This window comes from Apaloderma vittatum, unplaced genomic scaffold (assembly GCF_000703405.1).
Source record: "Apaloderma vittatum isolate BGI_N311 unplaced genomic scaffold, ASM70340v1 scaffold8310, whole genome shotgun sequence".
Classification (NCBI taxonomy): domain Eukaryota; kingdom Metazoa; phylum Chordata; class Aves; order Trogoniformes; family Trogonidae; genus Apaloderma; species Apaloderma vittatum.
This window is the reverse complement of record NW_009696135.1, coordinates 456-26945: the sequence shown is the minus strand read 5'-3', so window position 1 is coordinate 26945 and position 26490 is coordinate 456. Positions and strand designations below refer to the sequence as shown.

Here is a 26490-nt window from a genome sequence, read left to right as displayed (position 1 = left end):
ACAAATGCTGCTGTTACTAAGACAAAGAACAGCGGGGAAGATGAATTTCCACACAACAGTACCATTGATAAAGAAGAAAGATGTGCAAGTGTTCAGGGAAGTTGTGGATTAACAGAAAAATATTCCAGTGGATAGAGTCAAAAAGCACTTCTTTAATTTTTAAATTTGCACAGCAATAACCAAGACAAATGAGCCTCTGAAATATTTTGGAAAATGTCACTTTGCAAACCTTGTAGATTGCTTAAATGTTTATTAAAATGGACCAAAAGCCAAAATTCTCTGGGTAAAATAAATACTTTGTCTTTGCTAAGTAACAATATTTGTGAACAAAACATAAAACTATAATTTTTATGTGTCAAACATAGTAACATTTAAGATTAAATGTTGGAGTCAGACCGGGCATTCTTTTTACATCTTCCTATTTACAAGCTGCTCATTAAGACCGTTACCTCACGTTAGCTATTAAAATGACTAACATTTTTAAAGTTTGCTCCATGGCTAAAATAAAAACAACAGAAATGTCCTTTTACCATAACTTAACAAAAAGCAGAACCATATTTTTGTTATCTAGGAGAACATACTGTTATAAATACAGCTGTTTTTCATCTACAATTATATAAATAATAAACATGCTGCCATTCACAAGGATTTTAATAGATGATTATATATAAGCAATATCATGATCTAGCTGAGGATGGCATGAGTTTTCATCATTCATTTTTATTGTACTTATTCAGGACCTTTGTCTTCATCTGAAAAATGTGGAACAGACTTCTTTGCTACAACATTATCCAGCCGCTGTCCTTGCAGATATGGGTTCACACTCTGAAAAATTGTAAAGTTATTTATGCTTATTAGAAGCATGGAAACATAGAGAAGGTAAGTGATCAGTAGGTATACTTACATATTTATCAGTCAAATACTTGCAGAATGAAAGGAAAAGAAGGGATTGCTCCCAGAGAATAAATCTCAAACCAAATATTTTGTTTCCTAATACTTTTTTTGTGTGCAAGACTTTAATCCGACCACTAAAAATAACACAAGTGATGGGATAGGACAGTGAGTTAAACACGGTGTTTTTTTGCTTCATTTTCCATTCCTCAGCTGAGCAGAGAAGCAGCAGACCACCTCACTCCCTAATTCTTGCGGCAGTACAGAACTTTAACGTTAGAGAAAGGCAGATAAGCTTTAGTTGAAATGACCAGCCTCTGGTGGACCTTGTGTTGGGAGACAAGGTAGATGCCATTGTTTTCCCCAAGTCCCTTCTTCAGCCCCTTTCTTCTCCAGGAAAGCCCTCCTCGCTTCATCTCTGGATGCTTAGATAAAAAGCTGCTGGCACAGAAGCCAAGCCAAGGAAGGGTTTGGCACAGGACATGGCTCTCCTACCACTGCCAGAACGAGGGAATGCTGGAAAGATCATCCCCGGAGAGGGCTGAACTTCACTTTACGCCGTGCAAGCAGCACAACGTGAGACTGAAGATGAACAGATCCTGTCTCAAAAATGTTTGGAGATCGGAGTAATAGCAGGAATCCTACGCTTGACTTCTATCTGCGCCCCTGGAATAAAGTGTATTTACTCTATTTGCAAGTATCAAGCAGTTTAGTGAAGCTTCAGAATTAAATATTATTTACACCCCCTTTCTGGCCTGTTACAGTGTCAGTGTAAACAAAACTCAAGTATATACTTTCTCCTTCACAGATACAGACAAAAATTCTAGTGTGCTGGGTTTTGATGCCAATAAAAATGGTTTGCCTAAGGACAAACTTTGGAGGAATGCAAATTTTCCAGTATCTCCCGATTCTTGTCAGGCTGGCCCATATCATAGAAATTACTTTTCTTGAGATATTTTTGTGCTTCTTTCACCAGAAAAGCTTTCCAAATAGGCATGAAATACTTATTTTCAAATAGCCCAAGTATTAGGGGAAAGATTTAGGGGGTTTCTGTCTTTGAGTTTTCTCAAGATTTCTAGACGCTATCATTAATATTTAACCATAGCGCAGACCAGCCCTTTTGCTTTCTTCTATTGTTTGTTGAGCGCTTTGCCTGTTGCAAGTGAAAACATAAAAATATTAAGATCCCGAAATGAATGTGGAAAAATCTTTGAAAATAAAACTAACACTAATTTAATGCTTTAAACAGTTAAAAATAAGACACATGTAAATGATTTGTTTGTGTTTGTTTTAAGAAGTTCTGTTTAATGTTAATTTAGTGAAATTCATCTGTTGCATAAACTTCTAGGAATTATTTGAAGATTCTCAGGAAGATTAATAGGTCTTTTTTTTTGGAATGGTACGTGCTTGCTACTTTTTGAAATAACGTAAACCAGAATGAGAATACATAAAAATCTGAATTCTTCTCCACCGACAAAAGAAAACATATAATGCAAAATTTTTGGCTGATTTGACTGAAAAATGTTTAATCCCACACAGCTGTGCTGAATTCAGAGCAATGCAGTTCCCGAGTACCTTTGTGCACAGCTCCGAGCCCAGGGCACTGTGACTCAGTGATTACAGAAGCACTCTTCTCATATTTGGGGTATCGGATTCTCGTGCAGGGACCGCAGAAGGCAGGAGGGGCTTTCTGGTGTCTGGAAAAATACACTCTGCCACTTCCAGCTCCAGGTTACCCTTCTCCTGATCAGGTGAAAATTCTAACTTGTTCCTTAAAGCATTAGTAATCATTACAGTAACGCTCTCAAAACAATAAAATACTTTACATGGTAATGACTTTACCACTGTGACGTGCCTGTGCTAAGAAATATAATCTGCTGCAAAGCAAAAACTAAAGCTTCATCTTCAAAATTCTGGGTGACCCTAGCCACGTGGCTGTCACGTCTCTCCAGGTATTATTCCTTTTGGATCTGATTATACCAGTCAGCACACAGATAGATTTTTTTTTTTCTCATGTATATATTGCACTAATCCTAATTTAACATGCTGTTCTAGCTATTAATAAATATTCCACATAACTATTTCCAGAGTAAATTCTACTTACTTTAGAGTTAAAATAAGGTGCATTTCCTTTTCTGCTAATAAACTTGAAAATCAAATGCAAGCAGCAGGCAGATTCTAAACTCCAGATGGGTCGTTAACTTATAGTTGAACAGTGATGTGTGAATTGCTAAGAGATCAATTCACCTTCTCCCTTTCTAGCAAAGACTTTAGGTTTGAGAGTTAAATAAATAAATAATCTTCACTTACACTTCAGTTATTTTCAACCAAATTTACTTCATTTACAATAAAAACTGTGCTGTCAGATTTTGAAAAGACACTTTCTGGCAGAGAGCTAGACCTTTTCCTCTTGTAAAAAAAAAAATTAAAAATACCAGCTGCAAAGCTAAAGGCTTTGATTCTGCCTGAAAGTGATTTTTTGATAAAAGACAGGCTGACACTACTAAAAAAAGAGAGACAATAGTGAGGTGGATTGCATAGAGGTTCCCTGTGCTATGTGGATTGCCTTTCTTGTTTCAGCAGCAGAAAGATGAGAACTCATTCATCTTTGTCTTTCGAGGAAGTGGGACAGAGAAACAGGAGTTTAATCTGAGGTAGATCTAAGTACCTAAGTGAATCAAATTACAGTTCAGCTAAAGAACCAGTTCTACTGTTGTTTACACACAATATTCACATGTGTGGGTAGTGGTAATTACATTTACCAATATTTTTAGTAAGAAACTTCTAAATTCTGTTTTAAAGATATTTAAATGGTTTTATGCAAAAAGGATCAATTCAAAGCACAGATAATAAGAAGTTTTTTAATTAATACTCTGAGTTGAAGTGCATTTTCTGAAAGCAACAGGCTATTTAGACAAACACATCCTGTACTCGGTGGACATTCCTGAAGCCTGCTGTAGTAATTTATCTTAGAGATTCCTTGACTTTACACATTATGTAAAGTATAATGTAGAGCCATTAGACTAATTAATTTCAACAGTATGATTTTATTTCTTGTTAGCTCTCTATGAAATATTCTGATAGTTACCCTCCTTCTTCTTTTTGGACCACTATTAATCTTCTCAAAGAGTAAATTCTTGCTCTGGAAGGAGAAAAAAAAAATGCAGCCATCAAATTCATTACACTCTTCTTTTAAAATATTAGTTTTGATGTTAAATATTAGCAAGTGTAGAGGGGTGTGTAGTTTTACAGGAAAGATAAACCACAAATAAATATTTGGATATTCCTACTAACATTTTGCAGTTCAGCAGCAGTCACACTCTTATCAACAAATAAAACGCCAGTATTTTTCCACTATGTTGCACTATATTATCATCCGTGTTTAGGTAATAAGTGCCTCATATACATGCTGGTATAATGATACAGACTGGATGTTGCCCATCATGTGGTACATGAGATATATATATAGATATATATATATATATATATGTATGTACATATTAAAAAAAAAGAAAGACAGAAAAAAAGAAAAGCAAGAATGGGAAGGAGAGGAAGCAAGAATCTTGCCTCTGGTACATCTTTCTATGCACTTGAGGTGACACACGAACAGGAGCAAAAAATCTTTTCTTTACAAGGGATTTTCTAATTCCTTTTAAAAACAGCAATCAGCATCATTCCTACTGTTTTGTTGTCTTTGCTTATTCCCTTCCAGATATCAACACTTCCCAGTGCAAAGTTCTGCTGAAAGGAATTCAGTGCCAATTCTTCCTTTGTTTAAGTAGTGCCCTCAATAAAGTTTCTAAAAAACATTTGGTCTATAACATTTTTAATGGCGAACCTTTTAAAAACTGCCAAAAACATCTTGGCAGAAGAGAAAGTTATGATGATGAGAAAAGAAAAAAAAAATCCCAACATAAAAAAAAACCAACACAAAAAACCCCCCTCTGACCATAGTTTACATAAGTGCATCCACATATTGTTGTATTTCATACAAGTAGTGAATTCTAATAAAGTCTGGAATAACACACACATGCTCAACACATTTTGTTTCAATTGTGTGTTATGAAGAAATACAAAACCAAATCCTAACCTGAAAATGGAAGGAGAGAAGAATTACATGTATAAAAGCAGGACACTGTATAAACAAGGCCATTAATTCTGCTATAAACAACTGACCTAACATTGATTATATAAATAGAAAGTGTAATACTAACGCGAGACAAATTCACCAAACACTTCTGCCCTCTCTGCAGCCTTGATATGAGAAAAAACAAACATTTTCAAGTGTTACAATGAAATCTGCCAAAATTGTCTGTTTTGTACTTCTCGTGTTCATTAAACCCCAAATTCACAAGGCCCAACCATCTCTTGCCCAACCTCAGTTATTTTGTCTGAGCTGTGCCAAAAGGGAATAGAGATGAAGTTGGCCAAGGGAGACATTCTTGGCTTGTCATTTATGCAAACTCACTTTGGGAAAACTTAAATTTAGCATTTTAAAGAAACCCATGGATGCAAAAATGATTCTCTTTAGGAAACAAAGCACCACCAAAGCTTCTCTTTCTAAACTATTTGACCTTATACTGTTCATGAGCAGAAAAATAGTGTTTCTGAAATAAAAAGAATTTCATGACTACTAGAGCTAATATTTCTGTCACTCACAACAATTCCTTACAATTGAATTGTTCCTGCTAAGGAAGACTGTATTTTGTTTAGTCTGTTCAGGAATGTTTTAAGACCATAACTACTACTTAAGCATTATGTGGAGTGTAAAGCAAATGACATTACAGAGCATGAGCTAAGAGTGTGCTTGTATGGTAATACCAATTCTGAAAATATGTTCCACTACGTAAGGGTCTGAGCTCATCAACCACCAAAATCTACCCATGAGATGCTCACCATTCTCATCCCTCAATCAGGATTTATTAGGAATGAAGACACAGAGTTTCTCCAATAAAAGATACAGGTCACATGGAGTTGCGTTGCCTGTGAGTTTCTACTTTCCCCTCACTCCTGGAGCTTCCTTTGCACCCTCCCAGCTACTCAGATTAGGGTACTACAGGTTGGGATTTCAGTGGGAAAAACTCAGCAGTTAAAATGCTGACAGCCAACTCACTAATGCCAGAGAGATTTACCCTTAGAGCTTTCAGACTTCACTGAAATATCTTTAAGCCAGTAATAATCAACAGCTCGGTAATTTGGGCATGCACAATTATTAAGCAAAACTGAAAAGGAAAATTGCTTTAGCAAGATTGTGCCCTTTCATAATGGGTGGGTTTTTTCGGTCAGCGTACAGTCTTACTGGGAATATCAAGCACGACAATTTCCACTACACCAAGCATCCTACATCAAATTAAACAATCTCTACTATCTGAAACTGAAGAGAGGGACCAAACCTACCATAATCCACTCTAATAATCACCATCGCTATCCAGATATTTAACAACAACATTTGGTAAAGAAGATGCACTTAATGTTGCTCACTATAACTGGAGTTGGAATGAAATTAAATCTGTGCAACTAGTTTCAGGTTTCAAATAAAATTTAAAGCCAGAGATGGTAACTTCTTTAACAAGGAGTTCATAGAACATTTTTATCCCTGCTTCCGATTTACCTTTCTTTGTGCTCTCTTGCATCCCTCCTTTGTAACTGATAAGCAACACTGGCATTATTTCTACACTTAGAGAGAAGTGTTATCCATTGCTTCAGTAAAAAGAAGTGTTGCTGGAAGACATAGTTGCTTTAAATATTCTATTTGTGCTGATACCAGTGTCAGAAAACACAGTTGAACTTCCCTCTTCTTTTTAAGCCCTATACATGGTAGTAGTTCGCACCATGGGTTTCAATAACAACTTCCATATAAGTGGGTTTTAGATTTGCCTTGTAAATTTTATATTTGTCCAAATCTTTCTGGATTCCAACACTTCTTCAGACCCTCTAAAGAGTCAATTTGCAAGATGCAGAAGAGGCAAACTCAAATGGAAAGTACCTGTCTCCTGCAAGGAAAAGTCTGAACTGAGAGGAAAAAAACCCACCCAGAACTCTTGGAAACTGTAGTTGCACACCAGGGTAGAAACCTCCAAAAGTTCATCATCTGTCCCCTCTGCGTTTTCCGCATGTGAGAAGGAAAGTCTTCAGGGCTGGGGCAAGAGTATAAGCTGTGTATCTCACCCTATAAACAGTCTGTTCCCGAGACTTCCCACAGGACAGAAGACTGATACATGTAGAGTTGTCCCAAAGACAGCAAAACTCTTCCTCTTTCTTCCCTCTCCTAAGCCAGTATGTATTTATCATGATTTATATATTTGTACTTTCAAATGTATTAGCAGTGTTTACACATAATGTTTAGCACCTGCATGGAACCCTACACTTTGCTACATGAGGCATCTTCTAGACTTGTTTTATCCCAATATAAAGCGCCTGCTGTTCACAGGGTACAGCGAGGTCCTGCAGCTTTGCAAGCGTGACAGTCTGTCACCAAAACAAACCAACCAACCTGTTTCAATCCCATTATTCATGAACAAGCAGGTCATTTTTTCTTTTTATTTTTCCCTGACCTGCTAATGTAATTCGGGTTTTACTGTGGTTACGCTAAGGAATGCATGCTGGCTCCCTGAAAGGCCACGTCGGTGGGAGCCGTCACGCTGCCTTGACCGCACCACGGCAGGGGAAGGCAGGGCAGAAGCTCCGCTGCCAGCACACGTGGGTCCAGGAGACACACGGGCTCCCAGGGCTTCAGACTGTGGTGACAGCCTCGGCCCTTGGCAGCATGCAGGGGTTCATGGAAACACAGTCTGGAAATACACATCTGTGACAGTCCCTGGGGCTTTTGGTCCCAGGCTCTTCCACGGGAGGAGAAGCAGGAGCAGGCTGCTGGTGGGCAGGGCGGGTTTGGGGGCAGAGGGAGGGCGAGGATGCACACAGATAGCCCCAGGCAGCCCTTGGCCAGCCGCCTCGGTCATTTGTGTGACCTGAAAGATCCAAACTACCTCATCTCTTCCTTTTCATAAAGTCTCAAACGGCTATTTTTTAAGGTGTTTTCCTGCTCTTCTTTTCCCAGGGAGACAAAAATAACTAAACCAGCCATAAAACAAGATACTGTTGTATTTATCTCTTTAATGTGCAGTCATATACAATGAGGCGGCAACCGGGGCAGTTCTCCTGGATCTCGGCAGAACATTTGCTCATGCACGTTACCAGCTGTTTCATCTCTAATTAAAAAGATCTGGAGTTGGCCACTCTGCAACTAGATATGATTATGTTTAGTACCTAACAGTCTCGTTTAATCCATGCATGAGCAGTTTTTTCCCCTGAATTAGTAGTGATGGATGGAGAAAAGAAGAAAGGCCAGTTTTCACTAATGATTACCTACCATTTATTAAGTATGTATGTTGTTGATGACAACGCAGTATGTATGCCTGATTTTGAAATCTTGCTATAGGCCAAAGATTTACAGAAGTGCTTTTACAGTCTTCAGAGTGGTATTATGAAAGTAAATTACTTATGAATAATAAGAAAACTAACAGCATTATCTGGCATAAATGAGAAAGTTCACCATCTGGTGCTTTTAAAATTAAAACCTTTGATGGTAATTAGAATACAACAAGAGTTTCCAAAATTTGAATTTCTGGCATGATTCTCTCTAGAAATTTAGCACTCACAGAAGTAATTAAGACTATAAATCTTACACTGGTTTGATTATGAGCGATGAATCATTGTCTCACAATTACAGCAGGAGAAGAGGCTGCCAAACATGTCCATTTATCGATATATGCTTACAGAGCAGTGGTCCAGGGCAATCTTAAGTAAAGTGTTATAACAATGTAAAATGAGACTTCATGATTTGCTCTAGAAGCATAAATTATGGTCACTGTTATTGTTTTCCTGGCGCCTGAAGATGGATTTGGGATTGGACATTTAACTGATGTAATCTAAGATTAAGCAGCAGAGCTCTCTTTGGAGCCTCTAGCCTGCAGGAATAGTCTAGCTCGAGTTATTAAAGTCCTTGTACGCTCAGAGCAAGATTTTTGCATTTAGTGTAGCTTGCTGTATTTATTATATGCAATGTGTAAAGTAGGTTTTCAATATAATATAGTGTACAACCTGAACAGAGTTAGAAGCAACATCAAGTCTTCCAATATCCTTAAGCTAGAGAGGATTCCTTAGAGCAAGTTGTCTGGACTTAGATTTTTTAAGGTGTTCAGGCACTGCTGCACTCCATTTTTATTTTTTTTTACCATTTAAGTAGCTGAACAGTGAACAGTCACTGAACCTGGAAAATCTTAATCTTTCAAACTAGGGTCCTGTTGTGTCTTGAAATCTTGTGCGCTAATTTTTGTTCACTGTGCTTGAGAAGTGGTTGGTTGCATACATACATAGTTGTCATGCTTTGGGTCAGCTAATAAGATAAGGATTTCTACATTCTATCTTTATGCTTTTCATCAATCAAAGGCATTATTTCTCTATTTTTAAGGGAAATTTCACCTTTTTGAGAAGTTTCCCTTCAGGTGATCACTTTTCCAGCAATAAGCGCAATATTCTCCCTGTGGTTTTTCACAGTATGCCACACAGCAGACAACGCCCAGTTTCGCAGGCAACAGAAATAAGCAAGAGGCATGTACTCACCCACTTGCCCACATTGGGATAGTCATGTTCTGGATCAAAAAGGTGCTGGTGCAGCTGATATTCCCTGCTGAACTCTGCTGTGTCCGGGGTGTTTTCTAGACACCCGTCATCAACTACAAAAGTACATTAGAAAACACTGAGTGTTTAGGAGCTTTGAAACACACAATATGTAGCACACTGATCAGCAAAATTATTAAATGCAATTAAACAACCAACCAACCAACGCCAACAAACTATTTAAAGAAATGGATGACTGGAAAATATCAGGTATTTTTTAGTTTGAAAGGAGTTTGTCAGGATATATTTAATTCAAACAAAAAACAACAAAAACCACAGAAGTTAATGAAACTTCAAATCTAAACATTAGGAAAAAGGTCTTTATAGTGAGGATGGTGAGGCACTGGCACAGGTTGCCCAGAGAAGTTGTGGATGCCCCCTCCCTGGAAGTGTTCGATGCCAGGCTGGACGGGGCTGTGAGCAACCTGGTCTGGTGGGAGGTGTCCCTGCTCATGGCAGGGGCTTGGAACTAGATGTTCTTTATGGCCCCATCCAACTCAAGCCATTCTATGAAGACTTCTGCTGAAGACATTTCTGCAGATTGGTAACTAATCTGATGGGTCCAAAAACTTCATCTTGTCACAACGGATGGTTTTGAAGACTGTGTCACATCAAGGATAATACCCTTTTAAAAAATCAGCTTATGGACTTTTTACCAAAATAAGTCATCTTTACATTAAACTACTTTACATTAAACAATTCAGCAACTTGAGTCCAGAGCAGCAATTTGGATAGAGTTTGCTCCTCTGCTTTGTCAGCATGGGGAGCTTGCAGTCCAAGTTCCTCTCAGGCATACCCAAGGAGATCCTACCCCTGGGGCACGATGCTGGGCATGCAAGTGACCGCATTTACCAGAACATAGGAACTCCAGAGGACACACCTGTCAACTTTACCTTCTGTCCTTGTGTGATTATCATGTAAAAAGATTTGTAGATGGATTATCTTTTTCCCCTAGATGTGGGAAGCAGTAAAGACTTCACTCAGATTGATTCAATGACCTGAGGAAGTTATTCTAACAGATCCTGCTTTCTCTTTTCTCCTTAAAATAGGAGAAAAAAAATCCAATTGCCAGTAGGAAACTGGGGAAAACTAACCATACTGTCCAAGTAACTCAGAAACAATTAAACTTAACTACAAGCACTTAAAAATTATTTCAGTTTCAACAAGGATAGGGTCATCTCGAAAGAAGTGGGTGACAAGAGAAGTGTGGTCGACCTTCTCAGAAAAGCTGTGTCTTTTGGTGGAAAACACAAAGGGCAGCTGGATGTACGTGTGTGTGCCCTCTGTGACTGCTAATCCAAAAGTCTTCAAGTTCAAGTGCTTCAGCCTCATGTATTCCCACTGTGGAATGCGCATATGTTAGACAGTGACTGGAAAAATTGTTTTCCATTAAGGAAATCCACAGACCTGATTGAGGAAGGCCTCCAGTAATTTGTATGCATAACACAGTCACCACTTGAATTTCCATTTAAGGCTCTGAAAAACATTTTACTCTAATCCTAGTAGATACTATCTTCACTCACAGCATACCTATGACAGAGACATTTATCTGAGCAGGCAGCACTTCCCTAAGATTTCCCCCCGTGTTCAGATCTGACTGTATTAGCTTAGCTAACAACTTTTATTTTGCCCAGAAAAGAAAAACTGAATGGATTTCCAAATGCATTTCTCTGGATGCCAGGCCTTTAATTTATTTATCTAATCACTAACAGAAGTCTAATGGGCAGAAGATATGAAGTCTGTGTGTGCTTGTGTGCATGAAAAAACCTACAACTGTCATTTGCAACCTGTCAGACAACAGCTAAATTGAACAAAATGGAAGATTAGATGTTATTTCAGAATAGATACAGGCATCATCACCAAATGGGCTGTAATAGAAAACAGTAAGGGAGCACTATTCAAAATTCTGCCATATTTTTGAATGAAATGTAAAAACACTGTCTGCAAAACTTTTCTTGACAAATATTTGGTATTTGATCAAATCTAAGCTAGTTAGAATACTTTTAAATAAGAATAAAGACAACTGGTTTGCATTATCCAAGTAACATAAAAGAAGACTAAACAGAAAAGATTCTGAAAGGATCTTTTAGCTCACAAACAAAAAATGAGAGAAAAATAGAGTGTTCATTCCCAGTTCCAGCTCCCAAGGCAGCCAATGGGTGTTTTACTACTACTTTCAGTACTGGAAATCATTCCTTGGCTCAAATAACAGGAAAAAAGGATCAATTCCCTCAGGGTATGTCTATATCATGCACATGCAGTGCTGCTTTGGAGACCCTTCAGCACTAGCCACCTGCACGGCTCGGGTACGTGGGCAGCCACAGGCTGGGGGACATACAGGGTGTCCCAGGCACCGCATCCTGAGGGTGCACCGCTCCTCTGCCAGAGCGAGCCTGCGTGCAACACGCCAGGGTACATCCACGTAGCTCTCCATTTCTTGGCACAGATGCACCCTCAGTGAGCTATAAAGCCACATGGTTTGGAGCCAAGGTGTCTTAAATATTGACTCACGGTCTGAGTTGGAGATCAGGGCAGACAGTTTCATTCCTCTTGGCACAATGAAAGCCTCTAAAATAAGGGTAAATCTCATCTGTACAGAATGGTAACTTTTTTCAGAGGCCAGCCTAAAAATGAACTTCCTCAAGAACAAGACACTATCATAAATCTTCTACTCTGAGGGTCAAGGTGATTTCTTCCACCTGACCTTCTCTAGCAGTTGTATAGCAGTACAGAAGGGGCACATATTAAAAAAAAAAAATCTCACCTAAACCCCCTGATTGCTCAGTAGTTCCACTTCTGGGATGGAGAATGAAAAAAACCACCCATTGCTGATCAATTGTTGTACTGCCCAGTACAGCGCTGAAGGATGCACAATGAAGACAGAGGTGTAAAGGCTACAGCGGAATTACCTGTTTTTCCAATAGGGCAGGGATTTGGAGGGTCAGGATATCCTTGATCTTCACTGAAATCCTTTGGTACGTTGTCTCCTGTCAGCTCAGCCACAATGTTCGGGATATTGCCATAAGGACCCAAGTGCTGGAGACCCTCATGTGCACCACCTGGCAAAGATGATTTACACACACTGTCTTCTTGTAAGATTAAAAGTGTAAGTGCTTTAGTTGCTTCCAGTAATTCAGACTTAGATTTAAAATACATACGTATATATATAATTGTCAAAGAGACAGATCCAAGTTTAGATTTCAAACATCTCTTTTAGAAACATAGCCCTGTGACCTAAATCAGATAACTTAGGTAATGAAAAATGAAACTAGGAAACAAAATCAGCCACTTATGGTGTTTTTTTTCCCTTAACTGTGTAAGTTATAGAAAAAGAAACATGAGACAGTAATGGAACTTGATGCATTTACCGCACAGTCATCTTCAGTCAAAGTTCATTGTAGCAACTAATAACTGAGGAAGATATGGCAATACAGCCTCATGGCAAGAAGACAAAGTTAATGACACTGAAGAAAGAAATAATACTATTTGCACATACTAGAAATAAATTAATAAATTAAGTCACAGAAGGGGACTCAAGATTTTATAGCAAATTTGATGGTATACAGCTAGGAATATTATTTTTAAATCAAAATATTTCTTAAATGCCAATTTGAGTTTCCTGCAGTAATGGTGAAAAGTGATTAAGAGTTCATATTGTTGACAGGAATTCTTATATGTATACACCTACGGGGTAGTCGTTATGGTATGAAACATCACAGTCAGTGACTTGTACAGCTCTACTTAATAGATCAGTTCTAGATGCAGGCTTTCATATTTTCCCTGCAGGACTCGGAGCACCACCACAGCAGGGTTACCAGAGCAGCGTGCAGCAGGTTTTGTAACTGCGGCAGATGACACGATCACATAGAATCACAGAACATTAGGGGTTGGAAGGGACCTCGAGAGATCATCTAGTCCAACCCCCCTGCAATAATGGGCTTCATTTTCTTGGGCAAACACACACAGACGCGGTGTGCTGCAGCCCCCTTCCACGCATCTCAGCCTGGGCACCTTGCCATCACCATGTAGGGTCTTCCACTAAAGGTTTGGGAACAAGCTGAGGCCATTCTCTCTATAGACCTCTCAACAAATATTTATCTGCTCAATCTTTTCTGCATGCATTACTGGCCACATGCATCCAAAGGCTAAATCCAGCTGCTTGAGGAGTTTTCCAAATACTATCGTATTCTTTTGAATTTCAGGCAAATGAAAACTTAGTTTCAAGCATGCTCTTCTTCCCTGCCTTAAGACAGCCACCACACATACTGCGGCAACAGCTAATGTAGTTATTGAGTACTGAGATGGTTGTGTGACAGCAGAGCAGCATTTTTTTAAAACCCTATATAATGAGGGATAACAACATACAGTCAACATATAAATTCCACTAACAATGAGTGAGAGGAGAAGGAATTTGAATGATTGGAAAATGTGAGTTAAGAGTGAACACAGACATAACTGCTTGGGTAAATGGCACGATCATCATATTATCAGCAAATAGTCTTATTTTCCATTTCTAAAATGTTCATAGATCCAAAAGATCAGAATGCAGCTTCTGAACGTGAAAGCTGCTCCAAAAGAATCATTCAAGTACTCCTGTCCCAACATACAAATAAACAGTATCAGCCTAAATCATCTCTTATACAGCTAGGCATTGTAAACTAACAGAATCCGTTAAAAATTCACTAACTTGAGGCAGTCTTGGCAAATTTTGTATTACTTTCTCTATTTAGAAGTGGTAGCTGAGTCAAATTGTCTAGATTTTGCAAATAATCAGCTGAAAGCTGCCATGATAGTACCAGAAGCAAGTTACTCTATAAGCACATATATTTCAATTTTATTTGCGTGATGGACTAAAATCTAACCAACATGCTAATTTTCCCCCTCAAGTACAACTTTCTTATTCTGTAACACAATGCTGGAGGAAAGCTTTACAGATATGTAACAAGCATAAAAGCAGCCCTAGATAAAAAACTTATCTGTGTTATATAAGGTTTTCCCTTGTAGCTGACGATGAGACCTGGTACTAAATCCAGAAGAGCATTATACACACTACGAACTTTATTATACATTTGTAGTCCATAGTCAACACAAAGACAATGCTAGTAAGAACTATATCTATTGACAATAATGCTGTGGTGATGAGGCTATAAAATGTATAACATACACTTAATTTACTCTCATTTAATCTAGTATCTGATGTAGACCATATAAAATAAATCTTTTGTACCAAGCTCCTTCACACGAAGATTGATTGCATATATACTTAAAACCATCAGGTTATGATTCTGCTGTAAACTGGAGAACCACACAATCAATACATATTTGAACATCCCGTATACAACGTGGTTCACAGTGGGACAATCCATCAGATAGAAGCATATCGAGGCTTGTATGTGGTGCAGACCTCTTGGCACCAAAGCTCCATCCATAAAGAAAACAGAGGTACTTAGCAGGCTCCACTGTGCTATATATACATGTGAGTTTAAACTGACTGCCAAGAATTCCCTTGACTGAGTACAAAACAATCTTTCTATATATTAATATAAAAGATTGTTTCCTTTAGGTATAAATGTCCAGGATCATTTAAAGGTTTATCTTTTCTTTCCAAAAGAGCTGGAGACAATAGCACCTGCTCTGGTGCCATAATTCAGCACACTTGAGTGATTTAATAGCGTTAGTAAAGCTTATTCCTTATAAACTGTGATAAATAGTGCACTCAGCATAGACTGCAATAATAAAAATTAAATGCTATGAATATACCAAATAGGGGTATTATGTACAGTAATTCACAAGCTGCATTAGTTGTGGTATTGTAATGTTACTGATTTGAAGGAACATATTAGGATTAAATACACTGCAGCTAGCAAGTAAAAAATATCGTGATACAAATATATATACGTTCAGCAACAAACATAGCACAAGATGGGTCTCTTGAACCTTGAGGCAAAGATTGAAAAAAAAGACAAAACTACTAAATATTGAGGAACTTTTCATAATTCCTATCCAAGGGAAGCATGAGAGACACTATTGTTAAATTATTTGGAACTGGACTAGCAAAAATTCAGAAGAATAGTACAGAAAACACCCTTGCACTGAGAAAGGATGGGATAGATCAATTTACGATTTTCCCATCTCTTCTTACTTCTTGTATGAACTGGCCTTTGTGTGCCATACGCCAGTGAGAAAAACACCTCCAAAACAATCAGCTCTCTCACATGCAGGATTTCTGTGTGAGCATACAGTCGGTTTACATCCCCACAGGATGGACTGAGGTCAGTACTGCCATAAATAAGCTTTGGATTTCACTTAAAATATATGTGTGTATGTAACCATCTTCTGGCACTGGTCTGGAACTGCTTTCAGGGTGGAAAATAAAAATGGAACAATGGCTATCCCCTTCCCTGTAACTCTGGAAAAGTCTTTAATCATCTCACCAACTGCTGGCATAATCTCAGTTAAAGACACATGGAATGACTGAAAATTTAAAGATCACGCATTCTAGCTCATTTCTTTGCAGGAGCAATACTGTCTCTGTGGGTGGGAGGACAACACAGCCACCCTGTTCTTGAAAAAAATAAAAAAAGGAAAAGTAAACAGAGCAATCAGTTTCCTGTCAGTATTGAATATTCCCCTGATCAAACACATCCATAGGAGATGCTGCCAGTCCTCTGAGGTTCTACCCACCTATTGGCAGTGTAAGGCACAACTGAAACAAGGCTGCTTCCTCCACATCAGATACAAACAGGCAATACTCCCTCACAGAAGAGTAGTTTTAAGAAAGTCTGTGAGAATGGATTTTCAAAAATGTAAAATTATCGCAGAATGTTTAAAGAGGAATAACGGGACAAATTTGCCTTTCAGATTGGAAGATTTTCCCACCTCACAGCGTAGATAAGGTAACTTCCAAATTCAGAACAGAGGTGGTTTGGCCAATCTTAGCACGGAGATACAAAACAGAATGGATCACACAAGTGTCTGTTGTGAGTAAGTAAACCCCAGATCTCAAATTAAAGCCCTTTACTTAGATGCTAGATGCCCTAGTTTTCGTATTTTCACTCTCAAATACCAGGAAGCAGATTCTTAGTGTCCAAGCCCTACCCAGATGCACAGAGCAATACTCCGTCTGAGTAGGAATTGCACCACTTACTGTCAAGCTGTACAAACTCCAAGCAAGTATGAGCTGCAGGGAAGCCTAGTATACCTCGTCCCCTCTGTGTTAAGGTTCCCAGTGGACTAAATAGTTACTAACCAGAATTGCAATACGATCTTTGTTACTTCATAAAATCTTCCATTAATCTCCACTAATGAGGAAAAACGTTCAAAATTATTTCCAGGGTGTCCTCTCTGATACAGAGATAGCTCTTCTTCCTTTCACTGTGACAGATTTCCATACTACCCTGCAGTTCAATCCCGAGTCATCTTGCCCTACCTACCTTTGCTTTGGCGCTACCACATTCAAAAGTGAGGTTTCATCCCTAATCAAAGACAAGTTTGGCAGAATGCTTTCTGGTGCTCTTGCATCTTAAAATGGGACACCATCCACTAACTTCCTTTTCCCTGTCCTTTATTATCTGCAAGACTCCTTGTTGTGCAATATGATTAAATCAAACTGTCAAAAAATCTTGAATGCAAAAAAATGGATTTTCATTTCCCTTACCCTTTCTAACAACACTGAAAGCTTTACAGTCCCAATGCCATTTCCCCTCTCTGTCTTCAGCTAGCTTCATCCTAGAGAGTCCCATCTTGGTTGCTGTCCTGTTTTGACACTGATTAAGACCGGGAAACGAGAGGTACTGAAAAAAGTCATAAATTATCACATTTTCTCTATTCCATAGAAACTACTAAACAAGAGAACAGGGAAGGAGAAAGCACATCGGAGAACCAAGAGCTGAAAAATGCAAACCTAGTCAACTTCCCTAATCCTTTGAGAGCACGGTTAGAGGAGGGTCTGGAGCACAAGTCTTGCGAGGAGCAGCTGAGGGAACTGGAGTTGTTCAGCCTGGAGAAAAGGAGGCTGAGGGGAGGCCTTATTGCTCTCTGCTATTGCTTGAAAGGAGGTTGTAGCGAGGCAGGGATCAGTCTCTTCTCCCAAGTAACAAGGAACAGGATGAGAGGAAATGGCCTAAAGTTGCACCAGGGGAGGTTTAAATGGGATATTAGGAACAATTTCTTTACCAAAAGGGTTGTCAAGCACTGGAACAGGCTGCCCAGGGAAGTGGTGGCATCACCATCCCTGGAGGTATTTAAAAATTGCATAAATGTGGTGCTCTGGGACATGGTTTAATGGTGGGCTTGGCAGTGCTAAGTTAGCTGTTGAACTTGATGATCTTAAAGGTCTTTTCCAACCAAAGCAATGCTATGATTCTGTGATTGCCTCTATGCCTCAGGAAACCCAAGAAAACCACAGCTATACATACTGAAGCATCCCAGATTCCAGAGTCAGCTTGCCTTCTCCTTAATGACACAAAGTTTCTTAAGACTATAAAGATTAATTTTCCTTTTCTCTGCAAAGGGAAAAAATCCTTTCAATGTGTTTTCTAAAGCCTTAAGCACACACATCACACAATTATTGACCTTGCTTTCAGTGAATAATTCCATTTTATCCCATATTTTAATTATAAACAGTACAAATATTTAAGATACTAAATGCTTTTATTGTGAAATGGTTAGGACCAAAGTAACGCCCACGCCTCTCACGATAAATTTATAACAGGAGCTTATATGCCATCATTATTCATCATTCAAGTTGCACATACAGTTAAAAAAAAAAAATCCACTTGCTGACAGAGCACAAAAACAATCTCTTACACCTCCCTTGGTTGAACGGTCCTCTAATGGACCATATTAATTTCTCTTCAGTCTGAGCAGAAAGCTTTCGCACTTCACTGTGTGGAGAAGCTTTTTACAAACACTGTGCAACCTGAGCACGCAGCGATTGACCCCTCTGCCACACCAGCTACCAGCTACCACCAGCAGAGCCAAGGAAAAGCACGCCCAGACAATACCATGCCATGGCAGTACCCTGATGATGGCCACGTGTGCAGTGCATGGCTCATTCACAGAATCATAGAATGGCCTAAGCTGGAAGGGACCTTAGAGATCATTTTATTCCAGCCTCCCTCCTGCCAGGGACACCACCTCTTGACTAGATCAGGCAACACATGGGGACCGAACGGGAATCGAACCCGCGACCTTAGAGTTGCTAGCGCTATGCTCTACTGACTGAGCTAGCCCCCCAAATTCATATTCATTCAATTCCATTTTCCGTGCAATGATTCAAAGTCCTGGCTGGTTCTTCAGCAGAAGCATCAAAAATCTTCACATGGCTGTGACAGCTGCCACCAGGGCAGGTTTCCTAACTCCCCCAAGCCACCTCATGGTGGACAGTGCCAGTGTGAGGCTACAAGGCTCCTAAGTCTTTGCTTTGAGCCAGTATAACCTCTCAGCTCCAAAAGCAGAATCCTGGCCTTCCTATTCAAAAATTCTGCGAGCACGGCCCAAGTCAAGACAAGGTTTCTTCTGCACTAGAATAAAAGCATCAGCACACAATGAAGGTGCAAGAAAGCAGTGAGATGAAAAGCCCTGTCAGGTAAGCCCATACTCAGCGCTGCTCTTTGGTGGTGCAAGAGGGTCTCAGGCCACCTAACACAAGCATCCCAAGAGGAGAAACCAGCTTCTTCCTCTCTCCTGTTCAGCGGCTGAGAACATTCCTCTCCTCATTCCTGCCTGCAGCAGCTGTGAGGGCACTGCTGAAAGCACAGACAGAACAGCTCTGGAAACGTCTGAGCGTGCCAGAGATGTTATCTCCTGCACACCACACCACAGTCAAGAAAAGCAAGAACCTCTGCTTTGTCTACGTTTCTAAAATACCTTTTCATAGAAGCAAATAAATGGAAAAGATTTTTCTTACTGCAAGTTAATTTGAAACTCAGATGGAAGCAGGGGAAATTCACGTGATTTTGACAACAATTACACAACAGTTTAAAACCTAACTAACGTGCTTAAGGATTTATTTTACACATGTGAAAGACAAGCAGAAAAAAATCACTGGAAACGAGCTCATCATAATTTGGCCAATATCCACTAGTAGATTTTTAAATACTTATGGACCATATTCCACTGCTAGATAAAATTTTACAGTCTCATATTAAATCTGTCTGCCAACACTAGAAAACAGAAGTGCTACAAAGCATGAGACAATACAGAAGCCATCATAGTCCCCCTCCTCCTCATATTTCTTACCTATCTTACTGCATTGTTTTTCTCCAGTAATACGTACAAAAAATAATAATTGTGGGTACAAATCCCACTTTAGTTGATTATTTACATTTAGGTAGACGAGATTCTTCTGAATCCTGAATCCCTACAGATATCTCACCATTTGTCCCTGAAAGAGACCCATTCTAGACTGCTTTCTCCTTTGGTGGCATCTTTTAGGGATGACTTTATGAATAGCAGCAGTAGTCTACACTACATAGCAGTAGTTGGCAGGATGCTTTAAGAGCTGGAGTCACTTTGTCTTTTTGGTTTCTTAGAAGTCGGATGTGACACCCGCATTCTCTCCCACAGGCACAAGGATTGCTAAACACACATAATGTCAAGGAAAAGTTCAAAGCCTCAAACCTAAATAAGTCTCAGACACACATAAAAATAGCAAAAATCTAGGAATAAATAAGGAGAGAAATAAGGTAGTCTTCTGATGTTCTCCATTTTTCCTGGGCCATTTCAGCAATTTCGAAAAAGGAAAAAAAAACCTAAAAAAATCAACCCACCCCCTAAAAACCCACCTGAAAGGACAGAATAGCAGAGTGATGTAGGGGTTCGATTTTGTTTGATAAATGTCAGGCCCATAATGCGGCTTTTGATTAAAGTCATGTGTACTTCAGCTAAAGCAGTCCCAACGTGAATGTAACTACCTCTTAACTGCAGCAGGACTCGCTCTGTAGAACAGATACAATAATCCCACTCCCAAATGATTGCGTGGTCTCTTGCACTAAGGTGACATTATGAAGCAGCAGCACTGGCTGCAGGAGTCCAGGAAGCAAAAAGGATGTAGCCAACACTTTGCCACGTTTGCTGACCCCTCGATATCACAGTCCCCCGTGTCAATAGTTATTACTTCTAGCCACCCAAGGAAGGCTCAATACATTTGGGTAAAAGCATAGGACATGCTAGTCCAAAAGCAAATGAGCGCAGAGGTAACTTCTGTATTAATTTCACTGAGTGCACTTATAAGCAAAAGTTCTGGAAACTTTCTAATATGAAGGTTTTATTACCCTTGTGGGAAACAAGGTGTGGTTGTGCAGGTGTGTTACTGGCCAGACAGCAAGGTAATCCAGCACCATGTCTTAGTTTTCTTATTAGGAGAATGTAAACAAAATAGACATTATTAACATGCATGAGTAATCTGCATCATTTTACAAAGAGTAGATTTCATGCAAAGTGCTATTTCTACAGAGTCTGTGCTGACTGCTTAACCACTTGTTCTTAGTTGAAATATTAGCATAATATTCAAGACTCTTTTGAGATTTATAATCCCAATCAGGCAGATAGTAACTAGCTTTTTCTAAAACAATGAACAGGTATTTTTTCCTTTCAAAATAATAAAATAAACCCCATCTTTTTCTCAGTAGCTATAAGCAGTCTCCACAGGAGAGTCAAAAGCCTCCCAAAGAAGCATCACATTTTCTGATTCTTATAAATGATCAGGATTTAAGAGACATCGTTTGATGCTGCCACTGAGGCTGACAACATCACATCTCTTGCAGATTGAAAACTTCAGACTCTGAGCTGTCATGCCAGCACCTTTATCAACCATCATTTTTTTTCAAGTGTTTTTAAGAAATAAAACTCAAACCAAAAACAAACAAACTGCCCAAGGGGCTTTCTGTTGTGCTGAACTGTACAGAAGGCAATGAAAATGTAAGGAGATGACAGCTGCAAAATGAAAATAGAATTTCACGTTTCCCATTACGAACTGAAGTGCTATAAACTACTCGACCTGCGCTACTGGTGCCCCCGTGTGTTCAAGTGACTTTACTGTTTTCCTGTGCATGGTATCATAGTCCTGAAACTTGCACATACACCCTTCTCTCAAACAAATCCTTAAATACTGGCACAAACTTAGAAGCATGCAAGGAAACAAAAAAAAAAAACAACCCACCATGTAGTCTCCTACTTCATAAATTCCCTGTCAGGCAGAAAAAATAATTTTATGTTTTTGAAATGTTGAAGTCATTTCTTTATTTTATATATATATGTCCTCTGTTAACATAGATACAGCCCCCTTCTTTTCTATAGAAAACTAGAATACAGCCCAGTGGCACTTGTACAGTATTGTAGTGATAAACTTAAATAGTAACTACAGAAACATAGCTACTCAAAAAATTCCTATTTCGCTTTTCTGTGGTTTTTCCCTTTTTATATAAATATCCCTAAGTGATTCCAATACAGCTTTCTGAAAAGATAAATTAACAAGGAGAATAAATATTATTAGAGAAATTGAAGTTTAACATGGGTTTATTATTTTTAGGAATCAGAGGCGGCAGAAAGAAAATCTATTAAGTGGTCAGCAAAAAACCAGCTGCTCCTAAAACACTGCCTTGGGTGTTACAAATGTCTTTGCTTGATACTCATCATGCAGGATGTGTTTGGCTCCAGCAAAGGAGGAGACCTCCCACTGCCTCCAAGTGGAGAAGCCACCCTGCCCAGGTGGGTCACCCTGTCACCCCACTGCCAGCCCTCCCTGGGGCACACACAGCTTGAACCTCACCCTGAATTCTTGGTAGATTAAACCCTTTATGGGGCATTTTCTAGACTCCACTCCTATTTTAGCTGCTTGCAGGTAAATTGACAAATGAAAAGGGAATGAGAAATGAAAAGAAACCAAAAATCACACGTAATTATAGATTTCAACAAAAGAAAAGGCAGCAACTTCTTTCAATTAGCAAGTTACACTTTTTCTTTTTAATCCATCAACAAGAAAAGTATCCAACCACTCAGGAAAGAAAACATATATTTTCTGAAAAGTGTTTATCTGTTAGTTGTCTCTTGTACAGAGCAAGTTTGTGACTGCACTTACTATAGCCAAGGCAGCCCTAAGCATTTTTTTTTTAGTGGAGGGGAGACCATATATATTGCAACACATTCACCCTCTGGTTTTTAGCATTTTAAAGTCAAAATACGATGATTAACATCAGAAAAAATGCAGATAGTGAAGATGGAAAACGGATATAATTAAGAAATCTGCTTATGAACTAACAGCAATAGTATTTTTGTTACGTATGAAATTATTAAGATCTTATTCAGCTGGAAAAAGTTATTATAATAATCACTCAAATTTGCAAACATTTCATTATAATCAGGCTGCTAATATAAACTCGCCTATATTATGGCAGTCTAAATTTGTTTCCAAGTTCCAAAGCCAAAGAAATTAAGTTTTCCTGACAACGCATTGTTTGCAAGTGTACACATATAATGGGAGAGACCCTGGACTTCTGAAAATCAGTGGTGCTTCTGGAATCCTGGCTTGGCTGAAGCCGCTGGCATCCACAGCTAACAACACTGCTGCACATCTACACTGCTGGGGCAAATTCTGACAAAAACATTTTGTTCAGTAGAACAGTTTTCTGTAGGAACATACCAAATTTATTAAGCACTGATTAATATTTTTAAGGCTGAGATGCAATAACTGGTCAAAACGAGAAACAGACATCCTCTGGAATAGTCAGTGGGTTGATGCTGAGGATACTGGCATGGGATGAACCAGCTTTTAAAAGGTCTACATTGGCCACAGCAACCTACAGTCTGAGAAATGGCTGGAAGTTAGCACTCCTAGCAGCTCAGAATTTCTCATAATTACAGTTTCACATCCAGTTCTACTCTCCACTACTTTCTGGCAGTACTTCAGGAGAGTAGTTAGTAAATTACCACTTTGCCATGGTGGTATTTAGGATAAAAATCCTATTTTGCTGTGACATATTCCAATTGTTGCTAAAACTCTTTCTTCACTTTCTCCTTAGTTTTCCCTTCTATTAGCTTGTAGATTTTTTTTAAGCACTTGGACATAGTCAGTGGTAACAGGGTAACTATGTTGTGGAAAGCCCATACGTGAATCCTACAGAATCTGAAAACTTGTATCAATGTACTCTAACAACACATGCAGTTATTTTTTCTATAGCTCAGCCAAATGGTGAAACCTGCAGTTTTCCAGGTAGATACCATATGTGGAAGAATTATGTGTGGGAATCTCTTACAGAACTAGACTGGAATATATGTCTTACCATGCCACTTCAGCAGCTCGGCTTTCAAAGTAGACACCTAATAGAAAGTCAAGCCCATTGTGCAGGTTTTCCCACAAATTATGCAAAATGTAATAGTTAAAATCACTGGTACAGAATGCAATGAAGGTTTTGTTCGATTAGCTATCCTGCAATTCATTATCTGTATTTCAAAATAAATAAACCCATGGTGAAAATGTACTGAATCACACATACTTTTTTTTTTAAAGGCAGTGTGAGAAAGTATTGTGGTAGAATGACAGAGAACAATGTTACTCTTGTAACTGGAACCAACACTTTCAAAATACTTAGTTAAACTACAGTTTCTAATTGGATCCATTAAGAGATATCTAACTACAGACCAGACACATATTAACACAAGAAACTGAAGAAAGAGAAAGCAACTATAGTCTAAAAAACTGATACAAAACACTCTATGAAATAGAGTCTGATTTGCATGTCTGTTTCTACACTACTGATAGCATTCACCTCACAAGGCTTTTTTGCTTTTGCAGGAAATCCTCAAAAGGCTGTGAAATATCTAGTGTAGACTTAAAAAAAAAATTCATTCTCATCTGTTCAAGGGGAGAATGTTAAATACGACAAATTGCATTTATCGCCTTTCAGTTTGTTACATACAGAGAAGGTATTCTTATTTTTAAAAAGAACAACAAAAAAAAATAGCAAGAGGGGAAAACAAACATTTGTCCAACCTGTTTTTTGTAGAAGATTGCATGGATGACCTGAAAGCTAGCATTATTCAAGTCTCACAGAAACCAGAAACGTTTCAATATTTAAGAGATTATTAATCCAGTTTTGCTAAAATTGTAATTAGAAAGTAAAAGCAAACAGCTGAGATGAAATATTTGTCAGAGATCCAGCTTTACTTACCTTTTCTAAGTTTTTTTTAAAAAAAAAATTGAGGAAAAGAGGGACAAGAAGAGCAAAATGACTCATTTCTATGAGTCTGTCCTAATTTCTCTGTGTAGAAAGTCTGATAAAGAAGGAGGAAATAGCACAAACCAAATTTTACTCCTTGAACCTAACCTTTGTCATTTAAGTTTGCAGAAAAGCATATGTCCAATGTTTCTTTAGAAAATATATAATCCTGGGTGTGCAATTATCTGGTAGAAATGCCTAGTCAGCTTTAATCCTCTCATTAGCCTCCCTTAAGGCAATCTGATCTGTTTGGCTAGGATAGCCTTAGATCTGGACAGGGACAAAATAAGGGGCAGAGACCTATGCTCTGTGAAGGCTTTGCTACACTGTGCCAAACTGCTTTAATTCTGAGAGAAAGGTTGAAAGTTTCTGATTTGTTTGGATGTTTCCACACAAATCATAATATTTGGACCTGCATACCCTCAGCCTTTTGCTGTAATCCCCAAATAAAAGCTAGTTTGCTACAATTCAAATAGCAACACATCGTGGCATTCCCCTAATACCCTAACATTTAAGCCAGATATTTCAGATGGTTTGTATAGCAATAAAAGGCTGATTCCAAGGAAAATTTACTCACACAGAGCAAGACTAGACATACTGGCCAAAAGTGCTGAACGCAGAGCATTCACCGCAGCACCGCGGTGCTGAGGTGTGACTTGTGGACATAGGAACAGGAGCCCCCATGTCCTTCCCAGCCCGGCCCAGAGCCCTGTCCCTTTGGCACAGATCCTACCCCACGGAGAGCCTGCACACAGTTCTTCAGCACACTGGGAAAAACCCACGTGTAAGGTTTCTCCCTTTATGTCACATCACACCGCAAACATTTGATCTCTTCTGGGCTCTTCAGCTCACATTTGCTTCATGTGAAATACATATGTGATATATTTATACACAGTATTGGGGAAGAATTTAGTAAACTTGCTGTTCTGAGGTGCCAGACACCAGACACTTCTAAGACATGGTTTTTTTCTACAAAGACCATATATAAAAAAACCACACTACTATTCTTCTAACAAAGTCACTATATTAAGGAAGGTAAAAGAGGGATGATAATTTTAAAACAAAGATCAGGCAATAACATAGTGAAAAAGCCCACGATTTTAAGCTCTGAATATACTGCACCTATACTCAAAACAATAACTGTTACCAGAAGATACTAATAAATTCATTGTAACTCAAAGTAGAAATTAGCTACCTTCAATGCTCTGTGGACCGACTAGATTCATAGCCTGGTGAGCTGGATATTCTACTCGGGGTCTGGCAATGCCCAGTTGTTCCATAACCCCATGGAGAAGCCTCTGAATATCCGCTTCAGAAACCCTGTCAGGTGTCCTAGGGCTGTGGCTAAAAGCCGAAGCCAATCCAAATGCCAGCAGAAATATCATGTTACAAAGTAAGGTAGTTGTCATTCTGGTAGCCACTTTCATCCTGTGAAAAAGAAAGGAATTTGATTATAAACGACAGTGGGGAAAAAAAGTCCCGTATGCATGCTGGATGGAACTTCTGATTGTTCTGCCGCAGATCACAGTTTACCAGCACAGCTTGTAAGGGCAGCTGAAAACTGGGGTGGGAGGTGGGGAGGGGGAATAGAGTGAATAGGATCTTCTCTTTAAAAATAAAAATAATTAAATATCAAACTGCAGAAATCAATTTTCTAAACTGCATTCGCCATAACATTCGTTAACAGTCACTGCAAACAAAA

The 26490-nt window shown here is 38.9% G+C and overlaps 1 protein-coding gene across 1 annotated transcript; it reads right to left on the bottom strand.

Annotated features, from left to right (window-relative positions):
• Positions 1–135: 135 nt before the first annotated feature.
• Positions 136–26215, bottom strand: SCG5 (secretogranin V (7B2 protein)). The gene is made up of 5 exons (XM_009873650.1): positions 25984–26215; positions 12480–12629; positions 9514–9626; positions 3980–4033; positions 136–825 (listed from the first exon to the last, which is right to left on the bottom strand). The coding sequence occupies exons 1-5, from the start codon at positions 26213–26215 to the stop codon at positions 730–732; spliced, it is 645 nt and encodes a 214-aa protein (XP_009871952.1). The 3' UTR covers positions 136–729.
• Between the last annotated feature and the right edge of the window lie 275 nt (positions 26216–26490).

Excerpts from the sequence above, each read along its gene's own strand:
- SCG5 (XM_009873650.1), bottom strand. The coding sequence starts at position 26,215 with ATGAAAGTGGCTACCAGAATGACAACTACCTTACTTTGTAACATGATA. Across the intron at positions 12,630-25,983 it reads CGGTCCACAGAGCATTGAAG|GTGGTGCACATGAGGGTCTC; the intron begins GTAGCTAATTTC and ends CATCTTTGCCAG. Across the intron at positions 826-3,979 it reads GTCCAAAAAGAAGAAGGAGG|AGTGTGAACCCATATCTGCA; the intron begins GTAACTATCAGA and ends ACAATTTTTCAG.